Genomic DNA, 12635 nt, shown 5'->3' with positions numbered 1-12635 from the left:
ATTCAACTATCTGGTTTCATGTTTCAATTCTTCTACTGAAAATTCGTCCCTTTATTCACTTATTTCATTTTTGTTAAACAATTGATAACTTTAGTTTAAAATTGATCTTTTACAGTTGAAAATTCATGTATTTTGTAGAAAATTCCTCTTTTTTCGTTGAATTACTGTTTCAGATTCCAAATTAAAATCTTTTTTGGTTGGGGAATCAACTCTACATGTTTCGTTAAGAATTCCTTTTTTTTATGAAAACTCAACTACTTGGTTGAAAGTTGAAGTAATTTACAAAAAATGCATTCTTTCATGAAAATTCATAATTTCAGTCGAAAATTCAACTATTTTAATGTAGATTAACTTTTTTGTTGAAAATTCATACTTGTCGTTTAAAAATTCTACTGTTTTGTAGAAAATTCGTCTTTTAGCCTTGAAAATTCAACAATTTTGGTTGAAAATTGATCTATATTATTGAAAATTAAACTATTAATTTAAAAATGTAATTGTTTGGTAGAAAATTAACCTTTTGTTGAAACCTTTTTGTTGAAACATCATATATTTATGGTTGTAATTTTTTTATCTAAAGACTTTTTTGGATTTTTTCAACTATTTTGGTATAGGATTCCACTATTTTTTTGAAAGTTCGTCTTTCTTGGTTGAATTCAACTGGCTGAAACTTCGTTATTTTTGTTGAAAATGAGTTTCTTAAATTAAAAATTTAGATATTCCTTTTTTAAAATCTTTTTTAGTTGAAAACGCAACTATTTTTTTAATGAATTTTAATCTTTTTTTGTTTGCAAATTCGACAATTTGGTTAGAAAAGCATCTTTTCAATGTTCTAATTTCGTTCTTTTAGATTGAAAATTCATCTTTTATGGTAGAAAAGTAATCTTTCTTTGTCTTTTTGGTTTGAAAATGTATTTCTTTGGGTAGAAAATCTTTTTTTTACTGAAAATTCACCCTATTTCTCCTGAGGCTTGGGGAGGGTCAGAAATGCCCAAAGTTGGTGACGTAGTTTATAAGTGGTCCCTTGTCTCTGAAGTCTAAACCCCTTGTTCTTTTTTTCGAAACATATCTATAAACAATATAAATATGAAAATATAAGAAAACAAAATCGCAAAGTGACACGCGATCCAGCTCGACAAATACGTTATTTTAACGGTATTTTTCTGGGGTCATTGCAATCATAGTGGCATGAAGGGACGAATGATTTCTCTTATAGAACCCCTTAATTATCTGTTAATGAGATAATTGCTTTACACCGTTGCGATGGAAAGGAGAGACCCGCTGTGTTTTCTTTCTTCTATCGATCTCGCGTTGCCCGTAATTATAAGAGGCTCGTTTCACGGCCATGTACATAGCACTTTAGACACGATTACAATATCCTTGTAACGAGGTGCAGTTTCATTAGAATAAGAAGAATTAGACTAGTCACATCAATGACTTTGATGCCGCAGAATTTATTTCTTTTTTTTTCAACAAAGGTTATCTAAGATTAAATTCTTTAGATTTTTTCAAACCTGAATCCATTTTACGAAGAGAAGGATTCTCTTTTTCCATATTTTTAATTAGCAGTAATAGGCCTCGGATTGATGCAACTCTTGGTATTACTTCACACTTTTTTAGCGATACCTGTATTTTGTCACTATTTGGAAAAAATGCCACTAATGTCCCTGTTTTCTTGTAATTGGCCACTAATGCAAACTATTTCGTCACTTTTCCTTAAAAATCATTCTAGAAATTCTTCGCTGATTGGCTAAAATATTATGCCTAAGTTTCGGATTTTACGACATTTAAGACTTTTTCAAGAAAAACCGTACTTAGTTATACCATTTTGATTTGTAACACTTACTGTTTGAACATTTATCATTCGAAAACGTTTGAAATTAAATAATTTAGAATTCGAATATTAAGAAGTGAAGACATTCATATTTCAGTCGTTCAGTTTCAAGATATAATTTTTTGATGAAAGCCGTAATTTTCGATATATTTCTAACTTAATATTCTTCAAACATTTATTGTGTAAAATTGAGAGAGTTTTATAATGAACAATTAGATTTCAAATTGGATGCAATCAAAATTTAACAATATTTGAATGTATTCTTCATCTTTCATTAATATAAAAAATTTCCCAATTTTTTTATTTTGAAAAAACTTTTCAATGAACAAAAAAATGTAATTCAGGCAACTCAAGTTCAAAATGCATGTGAACTAATTTATAACTTGGATAGGAATTAGTGAAGTCTAAGTATTAGATTCTAAAGATTTTCTTTATCTTTGCAAGTTGAATTAGTTTTATTTTGTTTGATTATTTAATGTTATTAATTAATGTATTGATGATTTATTTTATTATATTCTTTAATTATATCTTTCTCTTCCTCTGAAAGTCTCTTAATTTTCTGGAGTAGAATTCTCATCCAAAGATTCAGACTATTGTTTTAAGTTACCTTTTAAAAAAAGTTGAGATTCGGAAATTAAAATTATGTACTTCGTAAAATGAATACAACGCCTCAGACTCTCGACTCTATTGACACTTTTTAACAATCTTTTTAAAATATTTAACTGATTAGCAAAAAATAGACTAATGCTACTATTTTCTCAGGTTGCTTGCTAAATGCAATAATTTGTTCACTCTGTCTGTTGAAAATCAAAGAAATTTTGTTTGATTTTAAGGGAATAAAATTGAATATATTTCCAGAAATTTCCGAGATTTCGATAGTGGATTCCAACGAATTTCCGAAAATTCTCAGGAATTAAAAAAATTTTAAGGAGCATTATCAGATTTTTTATGATTTTATGGGATTTCAGAGTATTGCAAAGATTTAATTATTTTCGAAGAAATGTCGAAAGATATTACAGATTTCAAGATGTGTTGCTGAATTTTACTCAATTTTTGTGGGATTATTGAGAACTTTTACAAGATTTAATGAATTTGATCAATTTCAAGGGATTTCCAAGAGTTTCGCTTATTTTTAAAAAATGCTCAGGAATTTAACGAAATTTAAAAGTTTTTTTTAAATTTCCGAATAATTTTGTAATATTTCAGAAATTTAAAGTGATTTAAAAAAAGTATCCAGGATATCAATGATATTTAAATAAATATGGTTTCAAGGATTTCCAACGGATTTTAAGAGAAATGTAGGAAATAAATTAAATTTCTAGGGACTTCTAGGGATTTCCATGGATTTCAGAGATTTCATCCGATTTCAGAGATTCATAATATTTCAAAAGGAATTATAAAATTTCAACGGATTTCTTCGGATTTTGAGGAATGTTCCAGGGATTTAAAAAAGCTGACAAGTTGTCCTGTAATATGAGAAAGATCTCAACAGATTCCCCGCCTATTTAAAAAGATTTGAAAGGAATTCAAAAATAGTTAACTTATCTATTCAATATTTTTTAAATCGCATGACACTATGTGGCAACTATTTTTTAAAATAGTTCGAGGCCTGAAATGAGTTTAACAATTAATTTCTTTTCCGCAAATATAATTTGCAAATCCATAAGATTTTTTGCTGGCAAAAACAAAATTTTCCAAATTCAATGCGCTTTTTTGAATATCATTTTAGTTGATCCAAGGCCTGTGTGATTTACATCAGTATATATAAGTTTATTATTTCAAAAACTGCATGTCACTATTTTTCTACTATTTTTTGAAATTTATGCCACAATTGACACTAATTTTTATCTTGGAAGTGAGTCCGAGCCCTGCAAGAACAAAACTAAAATGGGTTTTCCTCTTTTCATTAGGTGAAGTTGCAACAAGAGAACCACTGGATCGGGAGTCAAAAGGAGTTCACGAATTAGTTTTGGAAGCTCGTGATCAGGGAACTCCATCAAGAGCAGCGCGAGTTCCTCTAAAAATTACTGTTCTCGATGTGAACGACAATTCTCCCGAGATTGTTGATCCCCAAGGTGATGTTGTGAGCGTACGAGAAGAGCAGCCATCTGGAACTGAAGTAGCGAGGGTTCGAGCTCTGGATTCCGATCTCGGAGAAAATGCCTCTGTCACTTATACAATTCTCAAAGGTATTTTTCATTTGGTGAAAGAAATTAATCTATCCTCATTTTCATTAAAATACTCAACACTTTTTAAACTAACTGGAAGATTAAAAGTAAGAGCAGGAAATGAAAGGAGATTCTTTTTTGAATTCCAGATCGAGACTCGGACGGATACAATGTCTTCACTATCGACCCTATCACTGGAATGATCAGAACGAAAGCAGTTCTCGATCACGAGGAACGTAACGTCTACCGATTGTCCGTGAGAGCAAGCGACGCTGGGCGTCCACAACGTCACAGTGTTCGAGCTCTTCGAGTCGAAGTTCTAGCCTTGGCGGATAATCGACCGACCTTTACAAGCAGCAGTCTCACCTTTAACGTGAGTCAAATTGCAAAATTTAATTGCCATTACACATCTCCTAATCGGTCAATTAATAAATAACTTACTGAATAAACGGCGGTATTGGTTAACAGTTTCGTAAAGATAATTTTTTTCTCTGCACAAATCACAAGCGGTAAATGTAATGAACATATTGGTTTCTTAAAAACCGGATAATCAACCTTTGCAATGAAGGCAGTTAAGACTTGGTAATGATAGGTATTCGAATAAAGTAATGGTCTGCGAAATTAGTCATTTTTGGCGAAACTAGGACGATCTGAGTTTGCCGTGATTGCCGAATTACCCCCCGTACTCGTAAACCTTGATTTGATGGCTCGAGAAACTTAAATTACTCGAAATTTCATCAATTAAGTTAATAGGGACTTCAGCAGCCTTGCTCAAACACGCAGATAATATCTGACGGTTATAAAACGATTTCACGGGGACACCCAAAGAGAAGAGCAGTCGAGCTGTAAAGGGAAGTTGGATCGTTAAATCCGCATTGAAAGTCTACATTGTAAGATGCCAAGCATAAAAGCTCGTACTCAATCGGGGGGAGAAAAAAAATAATCGCAGGATGTTGTTAAGTCAGTTCATTGTCAAAAGATCCAACTTCCAAAGAATGGAAAGGCCTTTAGAGGCTGTTACGAACCTTTCAAGGGATTTGTTCAAAGATTAACATAAGACCTTTTTTTTAAATATTGCAGGTACGTGAGGATGCAAGTATAGGAAGCGCAGTCGGCTCCGTTTCAGGAGCCGGACCCGCGGGTCGAGTCGCCTATAATCTCAATTCCCTAACTCCCGTGACAGACTATCCAGCCTTCGATGTAGACCGCAGTTCCGGACAATTAGTTGTTGCGCATTCCCTTGATCGCGAAAACACGAGCGAGTACCATTTGGAAATTCGAGCCCTGGACACGACTTCCATCGGAAATCCGCAGAGTATTGCAGTTTCGGTGAAAATCATCATTGAAGACGCAAACGATAATGCCCCGCGTTGGCTCCAGGATCCGATCACAGTGAGGGTATCGGAGCGGACGATGATCGGTTCGACAATCTACAATCTTACCGCCACTGACCTCGACAGCGGTCCTAATGGAGACTTGAGATACGGTCTTGTCGCGGAATTCCCACCGAGCGGAAGCTTCTCCGTGGATTCTTTGACCGGGGCACTGACCCTTGCGAAATCGTTGGACCGGGAAGAAAGGGCGGAGTACACTTTGATTCTTGAAGCAGCTGATCGGGCGCCTCCTGGTGAACAACTCGCTTCGACTGTTACTGCCAGGATTGTTGTTATTGATCAAAACGACAATGATCCTGTTTTTGTGGCTCCGGAGAGGACGAGGGTCACTGTCACTCCTGATCTTCTGCCTGGTAAGTATATCAGATTTGCTTTACAATTGGATCACACGAAACGTAGATGTTAGTATCAGAATGTCTGCAGAGTGTTTACCGTCCTGGAATTCCTTTAAAACTTAAAAAATTCCTTGAATTTTGCCCATGGTCCTGAAATAGGATTTTAAACTTGTTCTCTGCTGAACGAAAAAAGACTACTGAACCGTTTTTTGGTAGATAATGTATTGAATCATTCATAATTCCGCCATTATTAAATTGATTCCTAATTTTTAGTTTCGTTCGAAAGTAGAAAAATGGATCTTTTTAACAATAGATTGTTCACTTTCGCGTTGTGAAAAGTTAGGAAGCAACAATCGAAATTATTTCAAAGTTTTTTTTTTTATTTCAAACAGTTCTATTCTGTCCATCAAACAAATTTAAAAAATATTTTTTTATCCTTTTGGATTCAAATATCTTTTATTATATTATTCGTTGATAATTCATATTTTCGGTAGAAAAGTGAGTTACTTGGTTGAAAATTATTTTTTTTTTAATTAAAAATTCAAATATTCTATTCTAAGTTTTATAATTTTTGTTAAAAACTTATCTCGGTTAAAATTTTATTACTTTGATGAAGACTCTTTCTTTTTTGTTAAAAAGTTTTACTTTTTCAGCCAAAACTATAACTTCTATTTTTGTTTGAAAATTTATTTTTTTTTTAAATTTAAAATTACACTATTTGTATAATAGTTGAATCACTTTGTTAAAAATGTATTTTTTATGAAGGTTGAAAAATCTTGAAAAAAACTCTGGTTGAAAAATTAATCTATTTTGTTCAAATTTTTATTAAATTAATTTTCAGCTCGAAAATGTAACTTTCATTTTTGGTAAAAAATTGATTTTTTTTAGAAAACGAATCTTTTTGGTTAAATTTTCTTCTTATGGTTTAAACTTCAACTGTCTGGTAAAAACTGAATTTTTAAAAGGGGAAATTCATCTTTTTATTTCATAATAATTATACTATTTTGTTGAAAATTTAGATTTTTACTGATTATTTTTTTTTTCTTACTTTAACTTGTTGACCATTCGTGTTTTTTGGTAGAAAATTAATCTTCTTGGTTGAAAATTCGTTCTTTTGTTTGCGAATTTTATTTTCGTAGGTTGACAATTCAACTATGTGGTTAGAAAATTAACTATTTTGTTAAAAATTTTATTATTTTGTTGTAAATTCAAATCTTCGGTGACAAATTAAACTATTAAAAATGCAATTTTATTGAAAATTTAAGTATTTGATTAAAAAGCCATTCTTTTTGGTCGAAAACTCAACTGTTTTGTTACAGATTCGTCTATTTTTTTTAAATCGAAAATGAAACTGTTTTGTTGAAAATTCATCCTTTTTTTATAGAAAATCTACCTTTTATTGTAGGAAAGTCCATTTTTCCAATTGGAATAAATTTCTAAATTTTAATTAAAAATTTTTTTATTCCTTTTATAAAAGATTCTGTGTTGAAAATGATACAAGTTGAAAATTCTGGTCTTTGAATATTAATATTCAGGGAAAATGAAAGATTGGCCAGAGAGAAATCAGGAAAAAGTCAGGAAATTGCACGCGGAATTGAGCTCAGTCTGATTATATGAGCAGCAAAGAATTATTTGATTATAAAAAATGTCATTAAATTTTTGTGAAAGTTGAAGAAATCAGGCAAAAAGGAGATAAAATGAGCGATCACCAAAAACAGGTTTTTTAAAACATAAAATCAGATATTGGGGGTGTATGATAAAACTCATATATCAAACTTTTTTATTTATACTATATTTCGTGAAAAGTATTTTTCCACTGTGAAAAAATGGTACAAAAATTTATTTTTTTATTCTGGAAATCTTGGAAAAGTTCTGCCTTTTTTTAAAAGAAACGCTAGACATCCGGCTTTGAAACATTTATAATAGAATGGTCGCTTAATGTTTTTCTCAGGTGCTGTTCTTGTTCGAATCGTAGCTGTTGACAAGGACGCGGACGACAATGGTCGAGTTTCCTACGTGATTACTTCCGGAAATGAAGAGGGTAGGTTCTCTGTTGGTTACGATTCAGGTTTGGTCACCTTAGTGAAGCCAATGGTTCGACCTCTTGAACTCGAAATCACTGCCAACGATCATGGCTCACCACCTAGAAAAGCAACCCTGAAGTTGTCCTTGAATCTGGCTTTTGGTCAGACGAGTGGACCGCCAAGACTTTTGCTCTCCAATCCAATGGCAAGAATTTCCGAACGACTGCAAGTTGGATCTGCTGTGCTAAATGTTGCTGGACCTGCAATCACCGATCAAGGTAGGGAGAATTCTCCATTTTCTGATAGCAAAAGTTCTTTCCAATGTAGAGATTTTATCTCTGTTGCTATCTTTTTAAATATTAAACTGAAAAGTTCCAGCTTCTTTTAATTTAATGAGCCATAAAGAATAAGTAAATCCAAAGTTATAATCTTTTTTTCGACTGGTCGAGTCGTTTCTTAAGCTTATGTCTTTACTAATGAGGCTCGCACTGGTAGCGGTTCTCATAATCCGATAATGGGCCGTGTTTCTATCGGTCTGCTACATATATATTCAGAAATCGAAGCTATTCCTCAAAACTTATCAAAACAGGGAAAATTCTCTAGATTCTTACATTTAAATGTTTCTGAAGCCATTAGAGATAAAAAATAGTTGGAGATAGTCGTGTTGAACAAGATTCTAGAGTTTAAATTCAGCGTCTTCTTTTTGCTCTGGTGAGTTCAGTTTGCACCCTGTTTGCAACATAATGATGGCATTTAGAATTGTAAGAAAAAGATGCAAGATACTTTAGAAAAAAATTCGAACGAGCGTACGCGGGCACAGCATGGGTTAAAAGGAAAACATTGCTATGAAAATACCTCGAAGCCTTGCATCCTGCGGGACAAACATTATAGTAAATTGAGCCAAATGACTCACGCTTATCTGCTCGAAGGGATTTCTCTAAGAAAGAGAAACAATGTTTTTCCCCTTGAAAGAATTCCGAGGTGGAAAAATTAAAATCGAAATCAAATTGGAAGTTGATAGTGTGTTCAGAGTCCCCGCTGGCTCTGGAAACCGGGAAGTGACTGTGAGTTTAGTTTATGACCGAGAAATTAACAAAAAATTTTAAATAAAAATCTATCGATTTCTATTCAATTAAGTGTACTGGTTGATGATCTGTTTATAACGTTAAAAACATAAAAGTTAAAATAGTTCAAATATGTACAAAGTTAGATTTTCTAATAAATTAGATGATTTCTCCAATCTTAAAAAAAAATTAATTCGTATGGTATAGTCTTGAATTATGATTTATAAATCAGAATTGAACAGTTATTAAGTACAACGACTTGAAATTTAAATGATCTTGCTTCTAATTTAAAAACTGTTTTTTTTTTAAATGTTCAATCTTTTTTTTAATATTTCTAAATTATAATTCATTAGAATGATATAATTTTGAATATCGACACATTTATTTTCTGATTATTCAATTTAGAAATTTAGATGTTGAAAATGATAGCGTCGATTTTTATTTTTTCACAAGAAACCTTTGAACTTTTCAATTTTTGAAAGTTTAAAATAAAAATTGTACAGTTTAACGGTATTTAATATAAAAAAATGCTCTTTACTACCTACTCTTTTTAGTTCTAATTTTCAGCACCAAATGGCAAAATAGACGATTACCATTCCCAAATAACAGTAAAAAGTTTTGCGATCCGGGAAAAAACGGGGAAATGACCAGGAATTTTTTGCCTCGATTAAAACGGCCACCCGAAAATTATTAAAATGATTTTCAAGCATGAAGACCTTTGGCGAAGGAGGCTTGTACAGGGGACGTAAGGTATGATTCTCTGTTTTGATTCTTCGAGTTCCTTCTTCGCCAGTGTCTCTTTCGCCATTGAATGCCGACCTACCCGGGAAACGAGGAAATTCCTTCATCCTCGAGGTGCTCCATAAGCTATAGGTTCCTGTCTTTGCTCTGGAGAGAGACATCTAGAAATCCAGAGAAGGACAGAAGACCCTGTCGTCGTAACCGATTCATGGGCGCCGCTGGAAAGCCGTTTAAATGCCTGGTGAAGGCATTGAGCGAAAATAAATTGTTTGGGTGTAATTCTCCTGCAGGTTCGGGTATACTCGAGGCATAAGTATGACCGGAAAGTCGTTTAAATTTAAAGGAGATTAAATATGAAATCGCAATATCCTACGGTACAAGTGCAATTTGAAATTATTCAGAGACTTTGAAATATAATCTATTTTTCCCTTTATCGCCAAGACCTCCGTGAAAATGACCACTAATATCCGTCTCGATGTACGAACTATCTACGATAAATAGAATTGGTAAGAAATTGTGTGTATGTACACTTTACATTGTAAACACTTCCTCAATTCCTTGTAACCGGATGTGCTTCAAGAAACTGGCTTGTTTGATCTTCAATACGTGGATACATGTTACGAGATGCGACTATTTTGCAAATTACAGTTGCTTTTTCATAAAATAAATTATCAGGACAAATGATAAGTAAATTGGACAAACTGTTTCTGTAGGAATTTCTAGTTGCCTTCTGGTAAATAAGCACTCGTGTGGAAATTATGTAGCTTGGAAAGTCTATAACGATAATTAGTAACAGTTGAAAATAAATGTGGTATAATTAAGGAAATTGGATGCTACAAAGTATAATCCTCGGATGAAAAAAATGAAAAATGGAAACCAAGAACTTAGAATTCTAGTTCGGAAGAGAGACGGAAGAGAGAGAGAAACAAGAATCCAGGCCTTGGATTCACCATACTATTCGCACTATTTGACACCTTTTTTTCCAACGATGACACTATTATTCTAGTATCTTGAAAAAATTATACTAAAGGCACTATTTTCTCACAATTGTCCGCCAATGCTACTATTTCTTTACTTGTTGTTGAAAAATTTTTTCAAACTTTTTCGCTAATTGGCTCAAATAATATGCTTTTTTCATTAATTTTGAAAAACCTTTATTAAAGGTTTCAACCAAAAAGATGAATTTGCAACACAGAAGATTATTTCTCTATAAAAAAAGTTTCATTCTGAATGAAGGGCATTATTTTTAACCAAATATTTGAATATTCAACCAAATACATTAACTTTACACAAATAGTTGAATTTTCAAAAATGAATAATTATTTTCAACCAAAAAAGACAAATTTTTAATGAAATATATAGGTTTTTAACCAAATTATGAATTTTCGACCTAAAAATATCAATATTCAGCCGAAAATTGAGAAATTAAATTTTAATTTAAGAGAATTAATTTTTAATAAAAAAAAATTTTCTACAAACCAAATTTAATTTTGAATCAAATAGTTCAATTCTCTACCAAATTGTTGAATTTTTAAGCCAAAACGACAAATTTCCTTCAAAACAGTTGAATTTTCAACCCGAGTATACAATTTTTAAAAAAAAGGTCATTTTCGACTAATTAAAATTTAACAAAGTAGTTCAGCTTTCAATAAATGAGTTGGATTTTTAATATAGAAAGATTTATTTTCAGCGGCAAATGTAATACATCAATTTTCAAACAAATAGTTATATTTTCTACCAAGTTGTTGAATTTTCTAACCAAAAAGATGAATTTTCTACAAAACAGTTAAATTTTGAACCAATCAGTAAAATTTTCAAGAAAATAGTTTAATTCTCGGTACAAAAATTAATTTTAGTTTAAAATAATAAGCTCTCAAATAAAATTAAGAATCTTCAGCCAAAAAAATTACCTTTTGAGAATAAAATAAGGAATCCTCAACGACAAGCGTAATAGTTGATATTTTAACAAACAAAAGATTTTAATTTCAAATAGAAATTATTTTGATTTAACCAACAATAATTAATTTTTAACAGAATGCTTCAATCCTGAACTAAAACATATTAAGCTTCAACCAAATAGTTAAATTTTCGACCAAAATGTTGAATTATCGAGCTGAAAATAATATTCTTTTATAAAACAGTTGAATTTCCAAAAAAAAAGTTAATTTTCAAACAAAAAAGATGGGTGTTCAACAAAATGGTTAAATTTTCTCCCAAAGAAAAATTTTTTAGTCAAGAAAGAAAAAAATTTAATTCAAATTGTTGGATTTTCAACAAAAAACTTCCATTTTGAATTAAACAATCAAATTGAAAGAAAACAGAATGAAGTCTTCACTAAAAATTCAATGATATATTCTTAAACAGAAAAGAATGAACTTTCTACCAAAAATATTGGGATTTTCTCAGAGGATTCTATTAATTCAGTTAATTCACATTTAAGTGGGAAACGAAAAAAGAGGAGAATAAGCAAAAGACTGAAAACTGCCATAAATAAAGAGGAATTTTTATAATTTATTGACTGAATAATAACATTTTAAATAAACAAGAAAGTTCATTTTTTGTGCTCTAAAATTATTCCGAGATATTTATGCATTCGAGACTATTTTGAGAAAATCCGATAGCTTCTCGTAACATCTTCAGGTGCACTCAAAACGTTATGTAGATCGATATTCTTATGAAAATTCGGGATCTCGATTATAGAATCTCAATTTTTTTTTAAATTTTTTGTTCTCCGTGAATTTTTGAGTTCACTTCAATATGTTTCAAGAAAATCTCGAATGTTCTCGAAATAGTCTCGAATGCATCAGAAGTCCGAGCTCTGTGAGTCATTTGAGCGGTGTCAGTAGCTGTAAATTATTGAAATTGGTATGTCTGAAACCATAAAGTGCGGCGGGATTTAAAAAGGTGCATTGCATTTTATTTTTATTTATTAAAAAAATAATTAGTATAACCTTAAAAAATCGGGATCTCGAGTCGAGAATCTCGAAACTTTTAATTTAAGATTCTCGATCCCCGCATAAAATTTGGAGTTCACCTCAACAATCTCAACATGTTTTAAGAAAATTACGAGTTTTCTCG

General features: G+C 31.5%; 1 protein-coding gene across 1 annotated transcript in view; it reads left to right on the top strand.

Annotated features, from left to right (window-relative positions):
• Positions 1–12635, top strand: part of LOC117181998 (protein dachsous) — a 318444-nt gene that overhangs the window by 275855 nt on the left and 29954 nt on the right. Inside the window, exons 7-10 of the mRNA XM_033375018.1 lie at positions 3742–4020; positions 4149–4372; positions 5080–5746; positions 7680–8030. Coding sequence (XP_033230909.1) covers positions 3742–4020; positions 4149–4372; positions 5080–5746; positions 7680–8030 — 1521 coding nt within the window. The remainder of the gene's footprint in view (positions 1–3741; positions 4021–4148; positions 4373–5079; positions 5747–7679; positions 8031–12635) is intronic.

This window comes from Belonocnema kinseyi, chromosome 10 (genome assembly GCF_010883055.1).
Source record: "Belonocnema kinseyi isolate 2016_QV_RU_SX_M_011 chromosome 10, B_treatae_v1, whole genome shotgun sequence".
In the NCBI taxonomy this organism is placed as follows: Eukaryota; Metazoa; Arthropoda; class Insecta; order Hymenoptera; family Cynipidae; genus Belonocnema; species Belonocnema kinseyi.
Note: the sequence above shows the minus strand (reverse complement) of the source record. Positions and strands in the feature narration are given on the sequence as shown.